Genomic DNA, 24,406 nt, shown 5'->3' on the forward strand with positions numbered 1-24,406 from the left:
CCAATGAAAGTGGCATTTCTCCGCCCAAATCAAGCGAGTTCGGGTGGATACATGCGGGTGCATTTTTTATTGCCATCCCTAAGTAAAACTAACAACACCACCAAGTATCCCACCTTGAGGTCGACGACGGCTTTGGAATGCTTTACTCATCATCTTGCCACCATAACATCAAATTCTAACCATTTTTAGTTGTACACAAGCACTTAGGTTATGTACACCATAATGCCTCCTTCATATATATATAAAAATATCAATATGTTTAGAGTTTGAGTCAAAGCATTTTAGTCCAAGTCCAACGTAAAGATGGGTAATTCTGAATGGACCTGATTCAATCGAATGACATCATAAAGTCTTCTCAAAACTAAGGCAAGATTTTGTCAAGAGTGAAACCCAAAGTCGTTATCCATCGTAACTAAATTTTGTTTTTAATATTCTCAAAACTAGATACAACCTTTTTTTTTAGTTAAAAAAAATCTTTTTTAGACAGGAAAATTTCAATCATTTAAGGGAAATTATATACGGTTAAAATTCCCATAAATAAATTAATTTATGAAGCTGGTTAAAATAGATTGCATCAAAAGGTTTGGAGCCCAAAGACAAAAACATTTAGTCTATTTCCAATTTTGCCACGAATTCCCATTAGAAGAGAAAAACGTATCAAAGAAGTCGTTAGTGTTTCCAGTGTTGGTCTCCTTTTTCCTCCGAATTCAAAAAACCCACTGACTCACAATCACAGGTTCCAAATGACGGAACAAACAAAATTCAGCGTATTATGCAGTCTACTAACATGGACACAGCGAACCAAATCGCCGGCGAAGAAACGCGCCAAGTTTCGCAAATTCCTCGACTCTTTCTGCACCGATCGCAACTACTTCCCGGCTATTCGTCTCATTCTTCCTAACCTTGATCGCGAACGAGGCTCCTATGGTCTCAAAGAGTCCGTTCTCGCTACTTCACTTATTGATGCTCTTGGATTGTCTAAAGACTCACATGACGCTCTTCGTCTTGTCAATTGGCGTAAAGGCGGTTCTAAAACAGGTGTTAATGCCGGTAATTTCGCCCTTGTTGCCTCCGAGGTTATATTCTACTCACTCTTTTCCTAATCATAAGCACACATTGCCTTTAAGAAATACATAGTGACTTTATTTGTTCATATTTCTAAAATAACTATTCTATATAATGTCTTCAACTTTGACTTTTTATAATTGGGTTATCTTTGGAAAAAATTATAAATGTATTGCATTTTTCACATATGTACATAAGTAACTAGTTTATTTATTATGTGTATTTTGTGCATAAATGTTTGTAAAATGTACTTTTGTATATGAATGTATGCATTCACCTTTGACTTTTCATTTCTCAATATCAGTGAGTAGTGTAAATTGGGAGTTGGGAGTATATTTAGAAAAAATAATGAATGTATTTAGTAATTTGAAATGAGATTTATATTAAGAGATAGAGACATTAATTTTTCTCCAAAGGATTTATTTCATGTATATTGAGAGTGTAAAGATTATTTGCATTCTCAATCAATCAAAGCCGTTGTGTTACTTTAAAAATATTTAACTTTTATCATAAATATTTTTAAGTCACATATATAATAGGTTGTGATTTGTTTGACAATGTAGTTTTTTTTTACTTAGGTGGTGTATAAAAATTAAACTCTTTTCCGAATTGGGCTTATATTTAGGGATATAGTATATTCTTTCCATATCATTCATTCAATGTAACCTCCTTGTGGTGAGGTTTATGTTGAATTTTGAATTTCTTTTTTCAGGGTTTTGTATTGTAATTGATTATGGTTTTGGTAGCTGTTGTTGTTGCTGCTGAAAATGGAGTGTTGTTGTTTATGAAACAGGTGCTGCAGCTCAGGCAAGGTACTGCTTCGGGTGGATTGACGATAAAAGAGTTGAATGACTTGCTTGATCAATTGTCTTCGAGTGAAAACAGGTTCATGGTTTTTGCTTTGATTGGTTCGTCGATTTGTTATCTATGTGCTATGTTTGTCTGTCTCTTGCTTTTTTTGCTGTGTTGTTGCATTTCTTACTGGGGATTGGATTTTTTACTGTATGATGTTTTTTCATTTGAAGTTCTGTTGGAGGGATGAAAAATGGAAAAAGGGCACAAAGTAAACGATAAATTTTGGTAGGGGCTTCAATAACAGTGTTATTGAAATCCGAATTAGAATTATGAAACCGACAATTTTTTTTTGAAATAGAATTATGAAACCGATATTAATTATTGATGCCATGGGGATAAACCAATCTGTACCATTTCTATTATCTACCACAATTTTGTAGGTTCTTAACAACCTGCAAATTGGATTGAAATTTGAACAAGACTTTCATGGTGCTTCATTGTTTGCTGGTCAGTTTTAGAAATGCCCTGTTTTGTAAAACTGTTACTGTTAGAGTATAAAGCATGAAAACACTTTGCTGTATATTGAACCAGAAGACCTTATCCCTGAGTGTTCGTATTTAGTATGTTGCTATTGTGATTTAAGCTAAAATGTTGAAGTTAAAATATTCAAGCAGTTCATACCTTTTGACTTCACCATTCTTTATGTAGTTTTTATTTAACATGGTATGGTCTGACTATGGTTACAGGGCTGAGAAGACTTTGGTTCTTTCAACCCTTATCCAAAAGACAAATGCACAGGAAATGAAGTGGATTATCATGATAATCTTGAAAGGTGTTTTTCATTTGTACCAGTAAATAAAAAAAAGTCAATCAATTTAATACGTTAACTGAACCTCAAGTATGTTACTAAATTTCATTGCAGATTTGAAGCTGGGAATTAGTGAAAAAAGCATTTTTCATGAATTCCATCCAGATGCTGAAGACTTGTTTAATGTTACGTGTGACCTGAAATTAGTTTGTGAAAAGCTAAGGGATCGAAACCAACGTCATAAGCGGCAGGTTAGTTGTGATTTAAAATTACTTTTCGAACTCTATATAGCTTAAAGAAAATGGAATTGCATAAGTTTTACAGCTTTAGATTGCCCCTTTATTCTTTTAACATGGGCTCGAAAGAAGCCATATCTGAGATGAATACTAGCATCCTATATCAAACTCAGCAAAATGTAGTTAAAACTGTTCTCATGGAGAATTGTCATATAAATATTGTTTAATCCATGATATCCAACCTTTTAAATTAGTAAACTACTTTATATATGATAGTTTGGTTGTTGATGAAAGAGTTTGACACAAGGGTCTTCTAATTTAAGGGAGGATGTTGATAATCTGTTAATTAGACACACAAAAGTCGTGCTACTCATCCATCTTGATCAAACAACTAATTCATGAGTTGAAATTTGTGGGTCTCTAAAATGAAGTTGTTTTGTCATAATTAGGCTGCCCTTCATGTTGTTCCTACCAGGCTTTTCATGAAAGAACCAAACATATTGCAACGGATTGTCATTTCATTAAGAAAAAGTGCTATGATTCTATCTGATTGTATTGTCACTAGTTACATTATTTCTAACAATCAACTAGCTGATATTCTTCTGTAAAAAACAAACTAGCTTTTATTCTCACTAAGTCTCTCTGGGGTGCTCAAGTTCAGTTTATTTGTAACAAGCCCAATGCATGTAATATAATATAATATCTATGCTCTAGCTTGAGGAGGAGTGTTAGAGTTCTTAGGTGTTAGGTTCATAAGCCCATTTGTGGATGTGAATATAGCCCTAATCACTCATTTGTGAGTGTGTATATATATATATTACAATAAATATCCAGCATAGTAACAACGAGTCAATGACCATAGTTTATATGATTTTTTTGTTGGGCCTTGAAAGTTTATCGGATGACCTAAAGTTTGGCCCTATTAGCATAATAGGCTTTTAAAAAGTTACTCATTTACTCAATCTAGCTTATTATTATTTAAATAAATAGGCTGAGGAAGGTTAGACCTAATGCAAGAAACAGAGGGCTGCTTGATCTATTCCCATTTTTTTGCCAGAATGATTTGCCATGGAAAATAGAGATAGAAATATATATAAATTTAAAGGTTCCTAGCTGAAAGTTGCTTCTTACATGTGCATGTCATTTTTTGTTTATATAGGATATTGAGGTTGGAAAAGCTGTGCGCCCTCAATTAGCTAAAAGAGTAGCTAATGCAGCTGAAGCATGGAAGAAGGTTTGCTTCACTTAGCCTTTTAATCATTTGCTTATTAAAAGAAAATGGGGAAACAATTTTCTACATTCAGGGTTTGAAAACCTGAAGTGGCATGCTACTTGACCATGAGCTTCTAAGGAGTATTTAGTTATTGTTCATCCTTATTACTAACTTCTGTTTTTGTATGTTTCCTATATTTAGCTTCATGGCAAGGAAGTGGTTGCTGAGTGCAAATTTGATGGTGACCGCATTCAAATTCATAAAAATGGAACAGAGATACATTTCTTCTCAAGGTAAGTGCTCTTGTGTTTTATGTTCCAATGTAATTACTTTTTAAATCAGACCGTGGTCCTTTCATGGATTCTTGCTTATAACCATCTTCCCGGTCTGCATATGTGTATGTAACTTCTGATCTTAAAAAATAAAAGTGCTCAGTGAAATGTTCTATAGTTAATTAAATGGCAGCTTATAAAGTGGAGAAGCTCTCCTCAAAAAATAAAAAAATGAAGTGGATATTACAAGATTAATATCATACGGCAGTTCTTTGTTTTTTGTGGGCATTCCTTGTACCTAGATATTTTTGAAAATATCTTATTGTTATGCACTATATTTTTAACTGATTTTTGCCCAAATAGGTGTTCTGTTATACCCCCTCAGGCTTTTGTCTTTTTCCTTTTTTATTACTGAAATTTTAGATTATAGAAAGAAAAAAAAGTGTTCTGTTATTTACATTTTCACCCATCATTGCAGGAACTTTCTTGATCATTCTGAATATGCACATGCGATGTCAGAAATCATAGTACAAAACATTCTTGTAGATAGGTGAGAACATTTCATGTATTATAGTACTGTTCCTCTAATGTGGTTTCAATCCGATTCTTTTATTGTTATTGATGAGCTATGTAGTAGTAATTATAATTTGGAGGGGTTTGTCTGACATTAAACATAGAAACAAGGTTGATGTGGATTTGTTTCTAATTTTAAAAATAATATTTCAATAAATCGGAATACCAAGGGTCATCATGTTCAAGAAAACTCAAGCATATAGTATCCACTACCAAGAGTGATGCTAATATGCTATGACGTTAAACGATATAAAAAATAGGCAAAATACATCGTGTAGTCCTTAAGTTACACGAAAATATCAAATTGATCCTTTAACTTTTTTTATGGTATCAAGTTAGTCCTTTATGTTTGTAAAAGTTACAATCTTGAACTATTTTTAGTCACAACCTCGTTCCAATCATTTTTAGTTAGAGATTTTTAAAATAGTACTATGAGTTTTGTTTTCAATCATATGAAGAACAACATAATAAATTTATGTGATTTCATGCCATAGATTGAGAGAATTTTGCATTTAATTTAAAGAACCCTAAAATCTATCTCAATCGAATTCTCTCTTGTTTAATTATTTTTTTAAAATTTGATTGAGAGCTTATGTTTTTATGATTATTGCAATCAAAACCTCTTAAGAATTACACGAGTATATTGAAAAAATTGGGAGAATTTTGGATTTCAATTTTACTGGTTTGAAATTAGGATCGTTGGTGTAAATATTTACAAACATAAAGTACGGACTTGACACTAAAAAAAAATAAATGACTAGTATGTTATTTTTGTGTAACTTAAAGACCGTATGATGTATTTTGCCAAAAAAATATCTAATAGTATCTTGATCTTGATCTTAGACTATCTAATAGTATCTCTTAGGAATTAGTTTTTGTAATCAATAGTTTCCTTATTAATATCATGATTTTAGAGTATCTTAATTAAATTATGCCTTTACCTCTTATTAAAATGAATAGTTTCCTTATTTAATACTACCTCCGTCCCTTCTTATAAAACCCTCCAACACGTTTTACGGCTATTAAGAAAAGTGGTTATAGTAATAAATGTCAAAGAAGTACATTACTTTTACATATTTACCTCTATAATTATTGATATCATAAGAGAGAAAGAAGTTAAGTTTTCCAAAGTAAATTAATTAGGGTGTTTTTGTAAAGAAATCATTAATGCATGTTGAATTTTGTGAAGGATCTTATATTAAGGGATAAAGAAAAAGTGAAAAGGGGTCTTATAATTAGGGAACGAAAGGAGTAGTAGTCTATTTTTAGCTAAATAAGGTACAATCCTTAGTCTTTTGGGTCCTTATGTTGAAGTTGTAGGATTTTAGAGAAAAGGAGGAGAGAAAATAATAAGGGTTTGAATATTATTGATAATAGCTTTATGCTAACTTAATTACAATAGACTCAATACTAATCTCTATTTATAGAGAAACATAGACTAAATCCTAAATTAGGAATAAATTATAATAATAATAAGAGATATTTTAAGATTCTCTATGATTATAAATTGATCATAGAAAATAACTCAAGATACTCTAATATAATATAAAAGATATTATAAGATATTTTCTAATATTCTAACACTCCCCCTCAAGCTAAAGCTTATTAAACTTTAGCTTGCTACAATAAAACAATGTTTCGCTCCACAAGATAATAAAAAAAGATGGAGAGGCAACTCAAGGATGCATGTGAAGTCGGAGATAATTGCTATAAATATAGCCTAGCCAGATAGTCTGATTGATCATCAGCCTGAGAGAAATTCATGGCAGACAATTGAACAAAGCAAACTCCGTTCTTCTAAAAAAAATGCATTTGGAAGTTTCAAACCAATAATAATGGAGACTCAAAATATTTAAACTTGAATCTGCTTCAAGGAGAGAGAGGCGTGCTTCAAGGAGAGAAAGGCAAGACCAGTGCATCTGGGACAAATTGCCAACATAAAGTAAGTCATGAAAATAAAAGACACCACTAGAATAACCACCAACGGAAGAAGTCATCACTAATATTAATTCATATGTGGAAAAAGAGACACCACCAGAATGATCGTCGGTGGGACTAAAAGCCACTGTTGGAATCTATTAGTAAGAACTAAATTGCATGACAAACATCAAAGAAGAAGCAGCGCAACTCTAACGAAATGAAGCCATGATCGATCATCAAAGTAAGAAAATGCGTCCAAAACAGAAGAGATAACGGCTGTTTGAACAATGACACATATTTTTGTTGATCGAAATTGGAGAGTAAGGGCATATCTGAAACCATCGAAGAGAGAATAATCGTGCACCAAGAAGAATCCCATCAATTGAATTGCAAATCTTCCAAACCTGTCAGCTAAGAGCCCATTCATAAGGGCTGCAACAGCTGCCACGACAAAGGCTGGAGAGTTTCCTCCACGACAAAGACCCTTGTACCAGTCAAGGTTTGTAGAGCGCTCAATCATGTTATCTCCCTCAAAACCAGAGATGGGAACAAATGGAATTTTGTCTGGGTTGTAGCCAACCTTCTTCAAATAGGATGAAACTTCCTTCACAATTTCATCATACCTAGCATTAGAGTACTTGGGAGTAGTGGCATCCATCTTGTTACAGCAACAAATCATTTGCTTCACACCAAGAGTGAAAGCAAGGAGAGCATGTTCACGGGTCTGACCGTCCTTAGAAATACCAGCTTCAAAACCACCAGTAGTGGAATCAATGATAAGGACAACACAATCAGCTTGGGATGTTTCAGTAATCATGTTCTTAATGAAATCTCTGTGTCCGGGGGCATCAATGACAGTGCAGTAATACTTAGTTGTCTCAAACTTCCACAGAGCAATGTCAATTGTGATACCTCTTTCCCGCTCAGCCTTGTCAGAAAATTGGACAAATCCACATTGCTTGCCTGATGGAATCTTCACATGTACTAATTCACCATATTGGCTGAAAACTTGCCTCAGATGATCATCAGTGACATTAGGATCCAAATTGCCAACAAAAATAGTTGTATTATTTGGATCATTCTCACTTTTTGCACCTTCAGAGTTCTGATATGAAGCTTTCGGCTGCTGAGTGGTGGCAGCGGGATTTTTATTAGTGGCTGGGCCAATCCTCATAGGCCTTGTTGAACAAAGAACCCCTTGCATCTCAGTCATAGCCCTCATTTGTTCACTCTCATCAGCAAATCTAACAAAACCATAACCCTTAGACCGACCAGTAAGCCTATCAATCACAACTTTTGCCCCCTTCACCGAGTTATAACGAGCCCTAAAAGTCTCCTGAAGAAGGTAATCAGTAACATCAACAGCCAAATCACCAACAAAAATGGTATGATCAGGACCATCATCCTGGCGAGATGACCTCTCCCCAGCACTAAATGTTGCCCAATTCAATCTGTAGCTCTGGCCACCATTCGGCATAATGGCTCCATTATATGTTTGAAGCACTCTCTCAGCAGTAGCACGAGAATTAAACTCGATAAAACCATAACCTTCCGATTCCTAATCACTTTTAGAGATGTTACCTCGCCGGTTTGACCGAAGCAGGTGTAGAGATAATTCTCATCCATCCAATACTGCAAATCGCTGATCCAGAGAGTACGTACCTTATCGGCGCTGGCGGGCTGCTGAGGAGGCTGGGCGGATTGAGACCACACGGCCGACTACGCCTGAAGTTGAGGTTGCATCATGACGTACGGCTGTTGCAGCGGGGGCTGCTGGTACTGCTGTGGCGGCTGTTGCCCCATGCCAGGTCCAGACTGCATCATCTCTCCCACTGAATCTGAAATTTTTAGATAGAGAAAGACGGAGGGAGTGGCCAACGAGAGGTAGGCTAAATATTAGGGTTTTTGGCCAGAGAGCTTATGTGTTTAAGGGTTTTGACCAGAGAGCTTATTTGTTTAGATAGACTAAGGATAAACCTGTCGGTGATCGGAACGGATAAGGGATACAACAGAGATTTTTTTTTTTTTTTTGCGCAGCGAACAGTACCGCGCGATGAACAGTGCTGCAACTGAAAATAAACTAGAAGCTACAAAGAATGGGTAAATCGAAATTGGGACACGATTTATTGGAAAAAAAATGTTAGAAAAGAGAAACTATGATTATATTCCCTAATTGTTGGGAACTCGGAAGCGGAACAACGGCAAGATTGTTCAAGGAGGATCGAAATAGGCTCTAGATACCATGTTGAAGTTGTAGGATTTTAGAGAAAAGGAGGAGAGAAAATAATAAGGGTTTGAATATTATTAATAATAGCTTTATGCTAACTTGATTACAATAGACTCAATACTAATCTCTATTTATAGAGAAACATAGACTAAATCCTAAATTAGGAATAAATTATAATAATAATAAGAGATATTTTAAGATTCTCTATGATTATAAATTGATCATAGAAAATAACTCAAGATACTCTAATATAATATAAAAGATATTATAAGATATTTTCTAATATTCTAACACTCCCCCTCAAGCTAAAGCTTATTAAACTTTAGCTTGCCACAATAAAACAATGTTTCGCTCCACAAGATAATAAAAAAAGATGGAGAGGCAACTCAAGGATGCATGTGAAGTCGGAGATAATTGCTATAAATATAGCCTAGCCAGATAGTCTGATTGATCATCAGCCTGAGAGAAATTCATGGCAGACAATTGAACAAAGCAAACTCCGTTCTTCTAAAAAAAATGCATTTGGAAGTTTCAAACCAATAATAATGGAGACTCAAAATATTTAAACTTGAATCTGCTTCAAGGAGAGAGAGGCGTGCTTCAAGGAGAGAAAGGCAAGACCAGTGCATCTGGGACAAATTGCCAACATAAAGTAAGTCATGAAAATAAAAGACACCACTAGAATAACCACCAACGGAAGAAGTCATCACTAATATTAATTCATATGTGGAAAAAGAGACACCACCAGAATGATCGTCGGTGGGACTAAAAGCCACTGTTGGAATCTATTAGTAAGAACTAAATTGCATGACAAACATCAAAGAAGAAGCAGCGCAACTCTAACGAAATGAAGCCATGATCGATCATCAAAGTAAGAAAATGCGTCCAAAACAGAAGAGATAACGGCTGTTTGAACAATGACACATATTTTTGTTGATCGAAATTGGAGAGTAAGGGCATATCTGAAACCATCGAAGAGAGAATAATCGTGCACCAAGAAGAATCCCATCAATTGAATTGCAAATCTTCCAAACCTGTCAGCTAAGAGCCCATTCATAAGGGCTGCAACAGCTGCCACGACAAAGGCTGGAGAGTTTCCTCCACGACAAAGACCCTTGTACCAGTCAAGGTTTGTAGAGCGCTCAATCATGTTATCTCCCTCAAAACCAGAGATGGGAACAAATGGAATTTTGTCTGGGTTGTAGCCAACCTTCTTCAAATAGGATGAAACTTCCTTCACAATTTCATCATACCTAGCATTAGAGTACTTGGGAGTAGTGGCATCCATCTTGTTACAGCAACAAATCATTTGCTTCACACCAAGAGTGAAAGCAAGGAGAGCATGTTCACGGGTCTGACCGTCCTTAGAAATACCAGCTTCAAAACCACCAGTAGTGGAATCAATGATAAGGACAACACAATCAGCTTGGGATGTTTCAGTAATCATGTTCTTAATGAAATCTCTGTGTCCGGGGGCATCAATGACAGTGCAGTAATACTTAGTTGTCTCAAACTTCCACAGAGCAATGTCAATTGTGATACCTCTTTCCCGCTCAGCCTTGTCAGAAAATTGGACAAATCCACATTGCTTGCCTGATGGAATCTTCACATGTACTAATTCACCATATTGGCTGAAAACTTGCCTCAGATGATCATCAGTGACATTAGGATCCAAATTGCCAACAAAAATAGTTGTATTATTTGGATCATTCTCACTTTTTGCACCTTCAGAGTTCTGATATGAAGCTTTCGGCTGCTGAGTGGTGGCAGCGGGATTTTTATTAGTGGCTGGGCCAATCCTCATAGGCCTTGTTGAACAAAGAACCCCTTGCATCTCAGTCATAGCCCTCATTTGTTCACTCTCATCAGCAAATCTAACAAAACCATAACCCTTAGACCGACCAGTAAGCCTATCAATCACAACTTTTGCCCCCTTCACCGAGTTATAACGAGCCCTAAAAGTCTCCTGAAGAAGGTAATCAGTAACATCAACAGCCAAATCACCAACAAAAATGGTATGATCAGGACCATCATCCTGGCGAGATGACCTCTCCCCAGCACTAAATGTTGCCCAATTCAATCTGTAGCTCTGGCCACCATTCGGCATAATGGCTCCATTATATGTTTGAAGCACTCTCTCAGCAGTAGCACGAGAATTAAACTCGATAAAACCATAACCTTCCGATTCCTAATCACTTTTAGAGATGTTACCTCGCCGGTTTGACCGAAGCAGGTGTAGAGATAATTCTCATCCATCCAATACTGCAAATCGCTGATCCAGAGAGTACGTACCTTATCGGCGCTGGCGGGCTGCTGAGGAGGCTGGGCGGATTGAGACCACACGGCCGACTACGCCTGAAGTTGAGGTTGCATCATGACGTACGGCTGTTGCAGCGGGGGCTGCTGGTACTGCTGTGGCGGCTGTTGCCCCATGCCAGGTCCAGACTGCATCATCTCTCCCACTGAATCTGAAATTTTTAGATAGAGAAAGACGGAGGGAGTGGCCAACGAGAGGTAGGCTAAATATTAGGGTTTTTGGCCAGAGAGCTTATGTGTTTAAGGGTTTTGACCAGAGAGCTTATTTGTTTAGATAGACTAAGGATAAACCTGTCGGTGATCGGAACGGATAAGGGATACAACAGAGATTTTTTTTTTTTTTTTGCGCAGCGAACAGTACCGCGCGATGAACAGTGCTGCAACTGAAAATAAACTAGAAGCTACAAAGAATGGGTAAATCGAAATTGGGACACGATTTATTGGAAAAAAAATGTTAGAAAAGAGAAACTATGATTATATTCCCTAATTGTTGGGAACTCGGAAGCGGAACAACGGCAAGATTGTTCAAGGAGGATCGAAATAGGCTCTAGATACCATGTTGAAGTTGTAGGATTTTAGAGAAAAGGAGGAGAGAAAATAATAAGGGTTTGAATATTATTGATAATAGCTTTATGCTAACTTGATTACAATAGACTCAATACTAATCTCTATTTATAGAGAAACATAGACTAAATCCTAAATTAGGAATAAATCATAATAATAATAAGAGATATTTTAAGATTCTCTATGATTATAAATTGATCATAGAAAATAACTCAAGATACTCTAATATAATATAAAAGATATTATAAGATATTTTCTAATATTCTAACACCTTAAAATATAGCCATAATAATAATATGTAGTCTTTATTCTTTCTCTTTACTTCTTTATCTAAAGCCAGTATTATTAAGACCAGCCGGTTGAACTAGTTTGACTGGGAGTGGTACCCATTGCCGGTACGGTCATTGTATCGATCGGTTATACTAGTGAACCAGCCATTTTTTGGTTAAACTGGTTGAAATTGCTCAAATTGGTAAGAATCAGTGCAGTCAAGTTCGATGTTGCTATATCAAATTTTAAAAACTTTAAGAAAATTGCACAGTGGATATCAAACTTGGGATGAAGAGCCACAGACCGTGTCACCTTACTGTTAGAACTGAAATGTTATCACTTACCACTACGCAGTCTGTGCCACAGTTAATAATATTGGTTGAAAGTGGTGGTTGCTCGAGGTGGCGACAAATGGCTGTTGGAGTAGTAATCAACGACCGGTGGTGGTCAGAGGCAGTGGCTGGAGTGGTCAAAGATGGTGGTTGGAGTTGTGGATGGCGGTGGCCGGAGTGCTGGTTGGCGGTGGTTGAAGTGCTGGCTGACAAGCAGTAGTGGTGACATGTTAGAGTTAAAACAAAATCAAGAATAATAAAACCTATTTTTGTGGTTGAGTTTTAGGGGAAAACCGTTTCCAAAATAAATGAAAAACCAACTTAATCCCATTTTCCTTGAACAAGTCGTGATTTCAAAATTAACTTTGAAAGCCAAAAACCAAACACTCATAACCACCCTGAACATGCCTTTAGTAGTAAACTATATCAATGACAATCAACAACCATTGACCAAATTCTTCATTGAAAAACAATCAAAGACAGACTCTACTATTTTAGAAAGGGGATTTCTCTGCCAGTTTTTTTTTTTTCTGTTCGTATAATATGCAATTTTCCTATAACATTAATATTGTATCATTATGTATGGCTATGTGTGTGTGTGAACAACCTTATCTATTTTGTTTTTACCCTATGATCTTATTTAGGTGCATACTTGATGGTGAAATGTTGGTCTGGGATACATCCTTGAACCGTTTTGCTGAGTTTGGCTCTAATCAGGAAATAGGCATGTACTTTAATATGTCTCAGTCTCGGTAAAGCTTAAATTTTCAGTAGCATTGGCCATTTAATATGTTATGTTCTTGGCAGCCAAGGCAGCAAGGGATGGACTTGATAGTAATAGACAGGTTCTCAATTTTGGATCTTCTTTATCTTAATTTTTGTTGAGAAATTGTAGTTTTAACATTTTTTTAGGTCCTTTCTTGTTGCAGTTATGCTGTATCCTTGTCTCTGATCAGTTCAACTATGGATATGAGCTATCAGCAAATGTGATGTGATTTGGTTTCAATGAAAGAATGAGTATCTAATCTAATTCTGTATATTATGAAAATTTTCTAGTGCAATTTTTTTATCAAATATGCCTTGACTTGAGAATGGTTAGATGTTGCATTTGATATCCTTTATTTTGGGGATACTAGTGTAATTCACCAAACATTGAAGGAGCGGCATGAGATTCTACGTAAAGTTGTGAGGCCCATGAAGGGTCGTTTGGAAATTTTACTACCTAATGGTGGTATCAACAGTCATCGGTCTTCTGGTAAGATTTCTGAGGAGCAATTTGCCTTGTCATGTGTACTTAATATATTGAAAGACTTCTCTTCCTTGCATGTTAGCAGTTATTTATCTGATCCAAAATTGAATGTTGTTTACTGATTGATTAAGTATTCTTTTTGTTGTGGTATCATATTGTCGTTGTTCTATCTAGTCTAGCTGGTTGCTCAGCTCTCTGATCTAGCAATATGCAGGTTAAGCCAGATTTGGTTCTTCTTTGTTACCGATTATATTATCCAAGTGGATTCAATTAACTCAATTACTTTATTCTAGCTCTGATGATGGCATATTGCTCATGTTGTCGTAGTTGAACTTTTTGCAGAGAATGTGAAGGAATTTGTATTCTGAACATTTTTTTTTATCAATTGTGTTATGCTTTTCTTGTTGCAACTCAAGAAAAAAGGGAGATAGAAAATTTCTTGAGATTCGGAGACCCTAATCTAAGTGATCATATGTAGTCGTAACCCTTGTGCTGTAGTATTTACTATTGAGCTATAGCAATTGAATTGAAGCCATTTGGTTGGACCACATCAAACCTATCATGTTGTGGGAATTCTTTTATTTTCCTAGAGCAGAATGCTCACGTCATTAAGGACATATCTTTATCCTCAACTATTTCAAGGAGTTTACATTTTTGATATGTTGAGAGCCATATGCATTTTTTCTTCTTTCTGTTTGCTTATTGTCGTTTTACAGAATATCTTATTCTCCAATCTCCCAAGCACTGTCATGGCCATGGCTCTGGTAAGGCAGCTGCTTTAGGCCCCTATTTCTGCTAGCCTGTAGCTATTAGTAATTTCCATGAGTAGCTCAACAAGAAGTCATGTTGAAAGAGGCCAAACAGTGGTAAAATATATACTATTGCAAAGCTATTCCTTCAGAGGTCCAACAAACTAGTGCAAATCAATTTGCATGGTAAAGGGGATATCCCAACAACACACTAGCCATATGTTAAATGAATCTAACAACATCTCCCCCGTGATGTTATGCAGGTGAACCATGTTGGTCGTTTATTGCTCATAATGCGGACGAAGTTGAGAGATTTTTCAAAGAAACCATTGAGAATAGGTCAGCAAAAAATATTTATGGATTACAACAGTAGCTTTTTTATTTATGTAATCAAACACTTATTTTCTTGTGACTTGTCTAAAGACAGAGTAATCTAGGAGGGTTTAGAATGCCTCAAACACTTAATAGCTATTTTTACATCTCAAGCTAAATGATTCCTGACTTAAGCATGAGAAATGAACCAAAGAAGAATATTCATGATCTATCAATAAATGGATTTAGGAGGATAGCAGCTCAGTTCTGGTTCTTTAGTGTCTTCCTTTTTCAGGTGTCAGCAAGCTTGACTTCATTGATCTTTGGATTATTTTTCTATGTGAAGAATATAATTTATTTCTTTGATTCTAAAATGATATATTTAATAAAAGGATGAAAAAGAAGAAATTGGATACGCTTCTTATAATTTTATGTCTCCTTACTTAGAGACGAGGGAATTGTAGTAAAAGACCTCAGCTCTAAATGGGAACCTAGTGACCGCAGTGGAAAATGGCTAAAATTGAAGCCCGAATACATTCAAGCTGGCTCTGATCTGGATGTACTTATCATAGGTATGTAATTTGTATTCTTAAATTTTACAATTTATATACGTCTTTGAGTGGCTTGTTTAACACAGTTAGTCTTAACTTTGCCGGTTTTGATGATATTTAGGTGGCTACTATGGTTCCGGACGACGTGGAGGAGAGGTTTCATCACTTTTTTTCCTAGCATTTGACCTTTTAACAAATTATTCTTTCGTTAAATGGACTTTTAGGGACATATCTTTTCATTATAGGTTGCTCAATTCTTGGTGGGCCTTGCAGAGCGTCCATCACCAAATACACATCCCAAGCGGTATAAGTGTTTTAGAGCGTTATTATATTTTTTCTCCTTAGTAATATGTTAATATGTAAAATTTTAGTTTTGCTCGATCTTAAGTTTCGGTTTAGCTTGTGGTTTCTTGTTATTTAGAAGTTACCAATTTTGGTAATGATTATGTAAAGTGCTGATGTGGCATAAATAAGCTTGATCTGTTTTAAGATTCAAGGCCCAACCTTGACATGTTAGTTAAAGACCTTTTTTGTATTATCATCTTTAATTAAATCTTTTCAGAGGTCTAACCACTTTTTATAGAATTTGACCTTATAAGATATCTATTTAATTTCTATTTTGCAATGAAGCCTTTAAAGATGTCAAAAACTTATGTAGGCCAATATGCTTAAATTATTGAAAAGGATGACAAACCTATAATCGAAAATACAAAATCAAATATAATAGTAATAAAAAAATTATTTTTTATATTTACTTAAATAGTTATACTTAAAAGGCTTTTCGGGTGGCTTGAAGACTGACCTTGCTAGCTAAATATGCTTCTATCCATCATATCATCTTCCTCCACCCTTCTCAATTGGATCCCAACCAATATACTACACAACCCCAACAACCACCATGATTGTTGCATCCTCAAACCCATCTTGGTTTGCCTCTTTTCGCAGCAGAAGTGAATATGAACATGTTGGAAAGATGACATGCCAGAGCAGAGATTTTGATCATGTTGAAAAGGTGACAACAAAATAAATATTCTGTGAGGGGAAAAAATCACTGGCAGATAGAACATGGGAGAGAGAAAATGGTCAAAATTAGTATATGGCTGACTAAAAGAGTAAGATTTCCTAATTTTAGTAAAGTTCTTGCATTTAGGGAACGAAAAGTAAATCACTGGCATTGAGACATGTCATATAGGATGGTGCCACTTCAATATCATTTTAAAGTTATAGGGTTTCAGATAAAGAAGCACGAAAAAGAATAAAAAACTTCCAATAATTTTAACTTTGAATGTCCAATTGAATACAATATCTTCCCTAAATATGAAAATCTTTTCAAACTTGCTAGCATGCCTTAAATTATATACCTGGTTTGGACATACTGAAACTTAAATTTACATCTATTGCCTTAGATAATATCTGCATAGTTAGTAAACTATGCATTGAGCTTGATGAACCATATAAAATTCTGGTAAGCATTATTATTTAATGAAGTAAATGAGGGCAATAGAGCTCTTTACAACAAAGGATAAGATTAATCAGAGTCAATGACTCCTGCCAGATAGAAGCTCTCCTAACTGCTTCCATACAAATGTATGAATGAACGCCTTATTCCCCCAAATGCCTATCAAGGCTGTCCTAACAAAATCCCCCTTGAATTCTGCAACCATCTGATAGGTCATTCACTAACAAAATCCTTCATTCCTTCTGGGCCCACTTTCTTCCATCTAGAATATACCTTCCATATGACGGGCTTCTTTGGGTTTTGGTCTACCACATGATTAACCTCTTGCTTATCAGCCATTCTGGGCCCAAGGCCCCTATCAGAACATTGCAAAGTTTGTGTTTCATTTTGTTCTTGTATGGTTAGAGAAGTAGGGTACCTCTTTCAGAATACTACTTGAGATTTGCTTGCTTTAATGTATGAGCCTTGTTATCTATGCCTAGTTATATTAATATTGTCCTTTTGTTGCAGATTTATCTCCTTTTGCAGAGTTGGTACTGGACTTTCTGATGACGAGCTTGAAGCAGTGGTAACCAAATTAAAACCTTACTTCAGGTAGGTTATACTGAGAAAAGCTCAAGTCCTATATTGAAAAGAGATAAGACCAGAAAATAGTTTCTAGAAAGGAGGCACTCCTCACTTTACAAACCAGTTTTGTAAGGATGAATTAGACCCAATATGGTATCAGAGCCTATCCATTCGGGCCACCCACCAAATTATCCACAGACCAAGCCCAATATTGTTGGCCGTTAGGTGTTTACCGGGACAAATCCAAGTCCTATATTGAAAAAAAATAAGACTTGAAAATATTTTATAAAGAGGAGACACTTCTCACCTTACAAATCAGTTTTGTAAGGATGTTTTAGGCCTAATATAAAAACTTAATAGGTTGTATATACGGGTCGATGTTTTCATGAGGTAAAATATCATTATCTTTTTGTTTTTATTTTCTGGTATTGCAGCAGGGACATTTAAGTGGAGTATTTTATCAAATTTCTTAACTTTTAGTTTAATACTGCCTTCTCCACCCCCCCTCTCTCTCACAGAAAGTATGAATATCCAAAGAAGGGGCCACCAAATTTTTATCAAGTTACTAATCACTCCAAAGAAAGACCTGATGTGTGGGTTGATAGCCCTGAGAAGTGAGTATTTTATAAGTTTGAACTGTGAATTATATATCACTTGCATTTTCAATGTTGATCGATAATTACCGTTCTTGTTATGCAGATCAATTATTCTGTCTATAACCAGTGATATCCGAACTATAGAATCTGAGGTGTGGTCTTGAAAGTACTGTGAATTACAATCTAAAATCTTTCTTGTCTCTTGAACTGCACAGTTTTAATCTGAATGATTTTATTTGCAGGTGTTTGCTGCACCTTACTGCCTGAGGTTTCCTCGTATTGACAGGGTGAGATATGACAAGCCTTGGTATGAATGTCTTGATGTACAATGTAAGAGATTTACGTTATATGTTTCTTGCATATTTGTTGGTGATGTTGCTATAAGGTTAATTCCTTTATTTTTCCCCTTTTTGCAGCATTTATAGAATTAGTGCAATCTAGCAACGGTACCACACAGAGGGATACAGAATATGGGAGCAAGAAGGACAGTAAACCCAAACGCATGAAGCCCTCTATAAGGGGTGAAAAGAAAAATGTGTCCATTGTTCCTTCTCATTTAATTCAAACCGATGTTTCCAGTGTTACGGGGGGTTCCTTAATGTTTTCAAATATGATGTTCTGTATCCTGGAAAATCTTGCTTGCTATCAATCTGTCCAGCTTTTTTCTATATACATTGTTTTAGAAATTTTTTCAATATACATCTGACTGCAATTTTTTTTCTTCTATATACATCGTTTTAGAAAGTTGCTGTTATTCTTATTTCCAAATTACAGTGTTGTCTATATATCTTGCCAACCATAACTATTAGGATAAGGCTTGGTTGATGTTGTTGTAGTACTTGCTTTTTCATGTTAAAAGTAGTGTGTTAAGCACATGTTCAGTGTGCTACATATTTTATTCCATTTTACTATACTAAGCTGTTTTATTCTGTGCCATTACGGAGCCTGCATCTCAATGGGGTGCTACATTTCAAATTCCGTTTCATGTTCATATATTCTGTCTTTTTAGTAGTCAGGGTTTGAATTTTGGACCACCTTCGAGTGTTCTAGCTCAACCACTTGAGTTACGCTTTGGGGGCACATCTTATGCCTTTTTTATTCTGAGTTGTTTGTGCTTCCATTTGTTCACATATTCGCCTGCTACACAACCAAAATTGTGTCAAAAGAAAGCATTTGCATATGCACAAGATGTAATGACAATCCCTTCATGCTCCATTGTACTTGTGTTCCTCATGCTAAAAGGGCCCTTTGTTGCCATAGAGACCAAGGAATGCAATTCTTTCCAAACAAAGTTATTTTATGTTACTTAGTCTTTTTCCTCCCAATTTTTTGATGTTTGGCAGTCTAGCAGCATGAGAGAAATAACTCGTTATATTAATCATCCTGACTGATATGAAAATCGTTATAGTGCAACATAGTTTCCCTTGACATGCATAGACTTTGTTAATGTGCCTCCATCGCATTCCCTTGAGTCCTTCCACAAAATAGTTGCTGAGAATGGGGGCACTTTCTCGATGAATTTGAATAACTCAGTCACGCATTGTGTTGCAGCAGACAGCAAAGGTTCTCTCGCTCTCTCTCTCTCTGTCTCTCTCACACACACCGCATGAAAGACAGTTTTATTTGCTACATATCTAATAAGGAGTACTTCCTGTCTGTAGGGTTTAAATTTGACGCAGCAAAACGCCGTGGTGATATCATTCATTATACTTGGGTATTAGATTGCTATAAACAAAAGAAGCTTGTCCGCTTACAGCCGAAGTGAGTTTCTGACTGAATATGGACTTATTTAATGCTGTAAAGCTCTCCTGATTGTATATTGCTTTCAATTCAATGTTTCCTTTGAAAGGTACTTCCTCTTCCTATCTGAACTGACCAAGAAGAAGTTACAAGAAGAAATTGACGAGTTCTCGGACTCTTACTTCTTGGATCTCGATCTTGGAGACATCAAACAGGTAGTAGCATTAGTGAGTGTACCCGAATCCTCTTTTTCTTTTGTGTGCCATGGACATTCTACTGTAAGGTGGATTCTTTACATTATAACTTGTAGCTACTTCATTGATGTCTCTTGGTTTTTTTCCTCTTAATATTTAACAAAGATCAACTTAGGTCATTCCTCAGTAAATTCGAGTTAACTTTCACTGATTATTTTGCAGCTCTTAAGCAATATTAATAGGTCAGGTTCAGAAGATGTCAGTACTGTTGATCATTACAGGAAAAAATACTGCCCAAAGGATAAGTGGTCGGTGTTTAATGGATGCTCCATTTATTTCGACACCACAATGCCATCATTGTAAGATACAGTAAATGTAAATTAAGATCTATATTTTTAATAAGCACAGAATAAGGAATTCAGGGTTTTGGTCATGAATGATCATATTATTTGTTCCATGTTTGCTCTGTAGCTTGCTGATTATTCAGTATTTTCATACAGGAAAGAAGATTGGCAATTTCTATTGGTACTTTCTTTGAAGAGATTCAAGCTTGAAGTTCTCATGGGTGGTGGAAAGGTCACCTCTAACCTCAATTTTGCAACTCATGTAGTGGCCTTGTTCCTACCAAGTTGTCATAACCATGAAGAAATAGAGAGTAGGTAAGTGATCTGTTGGCAACATATCATGTTGAATGTTCATTATTGATTATTTACGTTTGGTTTGAAAGCAAAATGTGAATAATCATGATTTGTATGTTTCTTATTTATTATTTGTATCCTTTCACACGTTTTTTTTGTTTTCTTTTGGGTCGGGGTACTTCAACTATGTAGTTTTACTTTAGTTGAGAGAAAACTTCTTCGAAGCAAGAGGTTGCATGTAGTTAACTCCAAGTGGTTAGAGGATTGTTTGAAGAGTAGCCAAAGATTATCAGAAGACACTTATAGCTTGAAGCCCTATGGAATAGAAGAGTCAACTGCCGAGGATTGGTAAGTTAATGCATGAGCAGCATTTACAATCTCCCACTTGATATTGGTGTATACTTATATGTTTTTTTACAAGTTCTGTTTCCTATAATTTGCTTATTTTACTGAGTTTTTTAGTTCCATATATTAAGAAATCGAGAGAATGGGAGTACTCTGTTCTGATGTATGCAGAATACACAGTTGGTCCTCCAAACACAATTGTATATATAGGCTTTGAAAAATGAGAAATTGGATTGAAGAGCTCAAACTAATTCTTGAGTCTATACGTTCCTTACAATATTGTTAGACTACCATGAACTGGCACAGTGAAATTATTTCGTTGTCTTACACTACAGTCCTGGTTGAATATCAAAGATTTTATTTTATTTTTTATTTAATAAACCCCTTTTCTTATTTCAAATAAATATTAGGCACAACAGACTTCAATTTTTATGCATTTAAAAAAAAACATTCCAGCTTTGTAGTGTACTTGCTAAAAACATTGATGATGATAGCCCTCTGATGGTAAAATGGCACCCCAGGCAGCAATTGGCAATTCAATGGAATTAGCTATTGGTCAAATGGAGGAGTCTCTGCAAGTCCTATGCACTTGTATTCTATCAATATTTTCCCTAGCATTTGATTATTTTTTGCTCTGTTTTAGTGAACATGAATTGGCGGTAGATGCTGATCTGATTAAAGATAATGTGGAAGACCAAAATATATCTTTCTCTAACAAGGAAAGTAAACAGAGTAGGGCAAAAGCTGCTTCTGGAGACAGTTTGGCTTTGGCATCCCAAGAGAAGCGTGGCCTAAGGAAACGAGGAAGACCTGCAGGAAGAGGTATTAAAAAAGTGAAAACAGACGGAAACCAAGCTCGAAAAGCACGATCGCAAATCGCGAAAAAGCGTGCAAAATTATGTGAATATGAATCAGATGAAAGTGATTCTCTTGATAAAAAACCATATGAGCAAGAGGCTGACATTGCTGAAGGAAGTCTTGATTTTTACAATGAACATTCAGAACCACATGAGACTGAGAAAACTCATGATGTCCAAGGTACTAAAGCAGTGGAATGTTCCGAACAAAACAAGGGAATCGAGCTAGTGGATTTCAGGGACAAACAACATGAAAATATGTCTGTTCCAGAAATTGAAATGAATGATGTGCACAATGACGAAAATAGTCATGTGACTGAGAAGCTTGAAATTTTGACTGATCCTGTGCAGGCTATGTTACTTGACATGATTCCTAGCCTTGCCACAGAAAAAGTTGAGCAACCTTTGAATAGTTATGTTGAGGAAGAGAAGCCACCAGAAATCTCCAATGAAGAGCCTTCGACTTCAAAGAAAAAGAAAGTTAGCTTCAAGGCTATCGCTGGTGATCTGCTCAAGGATTGGTAGAGCATCATCCTCTTATAGATGCGTAAGACTGGGTTAATTTATTAGAATGTAACGCTAAAATAATCTTATTTAAACTAGCCGTTATTGCAAATCTTATGTCAAGTTTTATTTTTGTATTTGCCTGCAAATTTGATACCTGGTGTTTATCTCTAGATATAAGTTCACTAATTTGGAATAGTATTTATTCTACTGGTTACTTTTTGTTTTTTTGACAAGATATTCTACTGGTTACTTAAACAATGTTGTAGAAGCAAAAGTATTTATTATTTTTTAAGTTAAAGGGATTTAAAATTATGAAGATACTACTAGCTAGTGTTCTTGTATAGCATTCCAGAGGTTGGATTATGAATGGGTTATGTGCTCATATACATACAAGTAGAATTTAACCGAAATGAATTATAATTGGCTGGTTGCTTTTCAGTTTTTAGCCCTTTTTTGCCTGCTGAATCAGTTAAAGAAGATTGTTTTTTGACAAGAAATTGAAAATCTGTTTTTTTACAGCTTCAATTGCTTTTACCAACCACTATAATCATTGGCTTTTACATAATGATATATAGAGTATATAGACTAATTCAATTATTAATCATTGAATTGTTGATTATACATAATTTATGTTTTCAAACGAGGTTCTATTGCGACTGGGTGAGTCAGGTGTCTTAGGTTCCAACTGCACCATTGGATCGTTGAATTGAACCTCTCAACATTTACAATAAGATTTTATTATAACATCATCGAATCAAAGATATTTGTGTTGACTTTACATTTTGTATAAAAGAGAAATATTGATGTGGATGTGATGTATCATGCCACTGATGTGAACCCAGGAGCTGGTGTTGGTGTTATAAGTAGGTCCAATGAATGGAAAGTGTATGAAAGAAGAGAAAAGAAAAATGAGAGGGAGAGAAAAAGAAGAGCAGTTATTGATATAATTAGGAATAGTTATAAATACAGGAGCAGTTACTATTTTACTTTAAGATATAGGGGAAATAATATGTCAGTGGTTTATGTTTATGTTTTTAACTTTATGTTGTTGGCCGGAGAATTGTATTGTCTCTGAGTGGGAGCTTAGTTCTATGGTGTAGAAAGATTATCATTTCTGCACATCACATTGATATAAATATCTACGATAATTTGAAATGAACTTTTATTATATTTAGCATAACATAACATGTAACAACACAAATGGATGAAAAGGGAGAAAAACTTGCAAACTTTCCAAGATAACAAACACTCGAGGGCTTCACAATAATGGGAACACTAAGGAAGAAGAAAGGGATAAGAAACTAAATAGAACCTCCTAAATAAACCCTGAAATCCACTGTTCCTCGACCTTCTACTTATACTCTAGTGGCTTCAAAATGAGAAATATATTTATATGCACTTCATTAGATGCTCACAGGGCTTAGAGGATCATTAAGAGCTGCAATGGCTGTTCGGATCTTTATTTGCAATAGATCTTTCTCTTCTTCATTTGCCTGAAAAAAGGATAAAAGCAAAACAATACAAAATGCACATGTCAATACCTCCCATTTGCATTTGCAAATCTTGTTTTGTATATACCATACCATGTCAATGCTACCAGAAATACATCATTGGAGGTTATGAGTTCAACTTTTGATCATAAAGATGGAGCATTCGAAAGAGTTTGTTTACAATTTATTTAAACTTTCTTAATGACAAAGACAATCTATTTATCATATATTAAATTAGTCCCAAAAACATTCTATTGCCATCTCATCATTAATATTTACCATATAGTATTATTGTTGCCACATAAAATATAACATGAGGTGTCACTCCAATTTTTGTTTTACACAAATTTTATTTTATCTCTATTATTTCAACTTTAAGTTTCCTTACTCATCACATTAAACATCGATTCTCTTTCAATATTGTTACTGACTCATATAAATATCAATAACACCACCACATTGTATTAACAAGTTATGGGTCAATAAGGATCATTTTGTTTTCCTTTATTACTTTTAAATATTTCAATTATTTTCTTTCGTTTGCGATAGTGATCCTTTTTC

At 35.3% G+C, this 24,406-nt stretch overlaps 3 protein-coding genes across 3 annotated transcripts in view; 1 reads left to right on the forward strand and 2 right to left on the reverse strand.

Moving 5' to 3' along the window:
* Positions 1-599: 599 nt before the first annotated feature.
* LOC101512446 (DNA ligase 4) lies at positions 600-22,569 on the forward strand. The gene is made up of 27 exons (XM_004487940.4): positions 600-1,076; positions 1,859-1,950; positions 2,607-2,692; positions 2,783-2,919; positions 4,064-4,138; positions 4,319-4,410; positions 4,868-4,939; positions 13,236-13,315; positions 13,399-13,436; positions 13,521-13,527; positions 13,691-13,846; positions 14,853-14,928; positions 15,349-15,473; positions 15,574-15,608; positions 15,698-15,756; positions 17,422-17,505; positions 17,997-18,092; positions 18,178-18,226; positions 18,317-18,404; positions 18,491-18,694; positions 19,512-19,637; positions 19,736-19,835; positions 19,924-20,029; positions 20,231-20,367; positions 20,509-20,667; positions 20,839-20,994; positions 21,635-22,569. Exons 1-27 carry the CDS (start codon positions 744-746, stop codon positions 22,371-22,373), a joined length of 3,507 nt encoding a protein of 1,168 aa, XP_004487997.1. The 5' UTR covers positions 600-743; the 3' UTR covers positions 22,374-22,569.
* Positions 7,070-11,617, reverse strand: LOC105852537 (polyadenylate-binding protein RBP47C'-like). Its single transcript, XM_073369064.1, has 2 exons — positions 11,000-11,617; positions 7,070-8,430 (listed from the first exon to the last, which is right to left on the reverse strand). The coding sequence occupies exons 1-2, from the start codon at positions 11,214-11,216 to the stop codon at positions 7,070-7,072; spliced, it is 1,578 nt and encodes a 525-aa protein (XP_073225165.1). The 5' UTR covers positions 11,217-11,617.
* A 926-nt stretch (positions 22,570-23,495) lies between the features above and the next one.
* LOC101512768 (transcription factor bHLH35) overlaps positions 23,496-24,406 on the reverse strand; it is an 11,311-nt gene continuing 10,400 nt past the window's right edge. Inside the window, exon 5 of the mRNA XM_004487941.4 lies at positions 23,496-23,848. Coding sequence (XP_004487998.1) covers positions 23,759-23,848 — 90 coding nt within the window. The 3' untranslated portion in view covers positions 23,496-23,758. The remainder of the gene's footprint in view (positions 23,849-24,406) is intronic.

The sequence above is a fragment of the Cicer arietinum genome, chromosome 1 (assembly GCF_000331145.2).
Source record: "Cicer arietinum cultivar CDC Frontier isolate Library 1 chromosome 1, Cicar.CDCFrontier_v2.0, whole genome shotgun sequence".
NCBI classification, from domain to species: Eukaryota; Viridiplantae; Streptophyta; class Magnoliopsida; order Fabales; family Fabaceae; genus Cicer; species Cicer arietinum.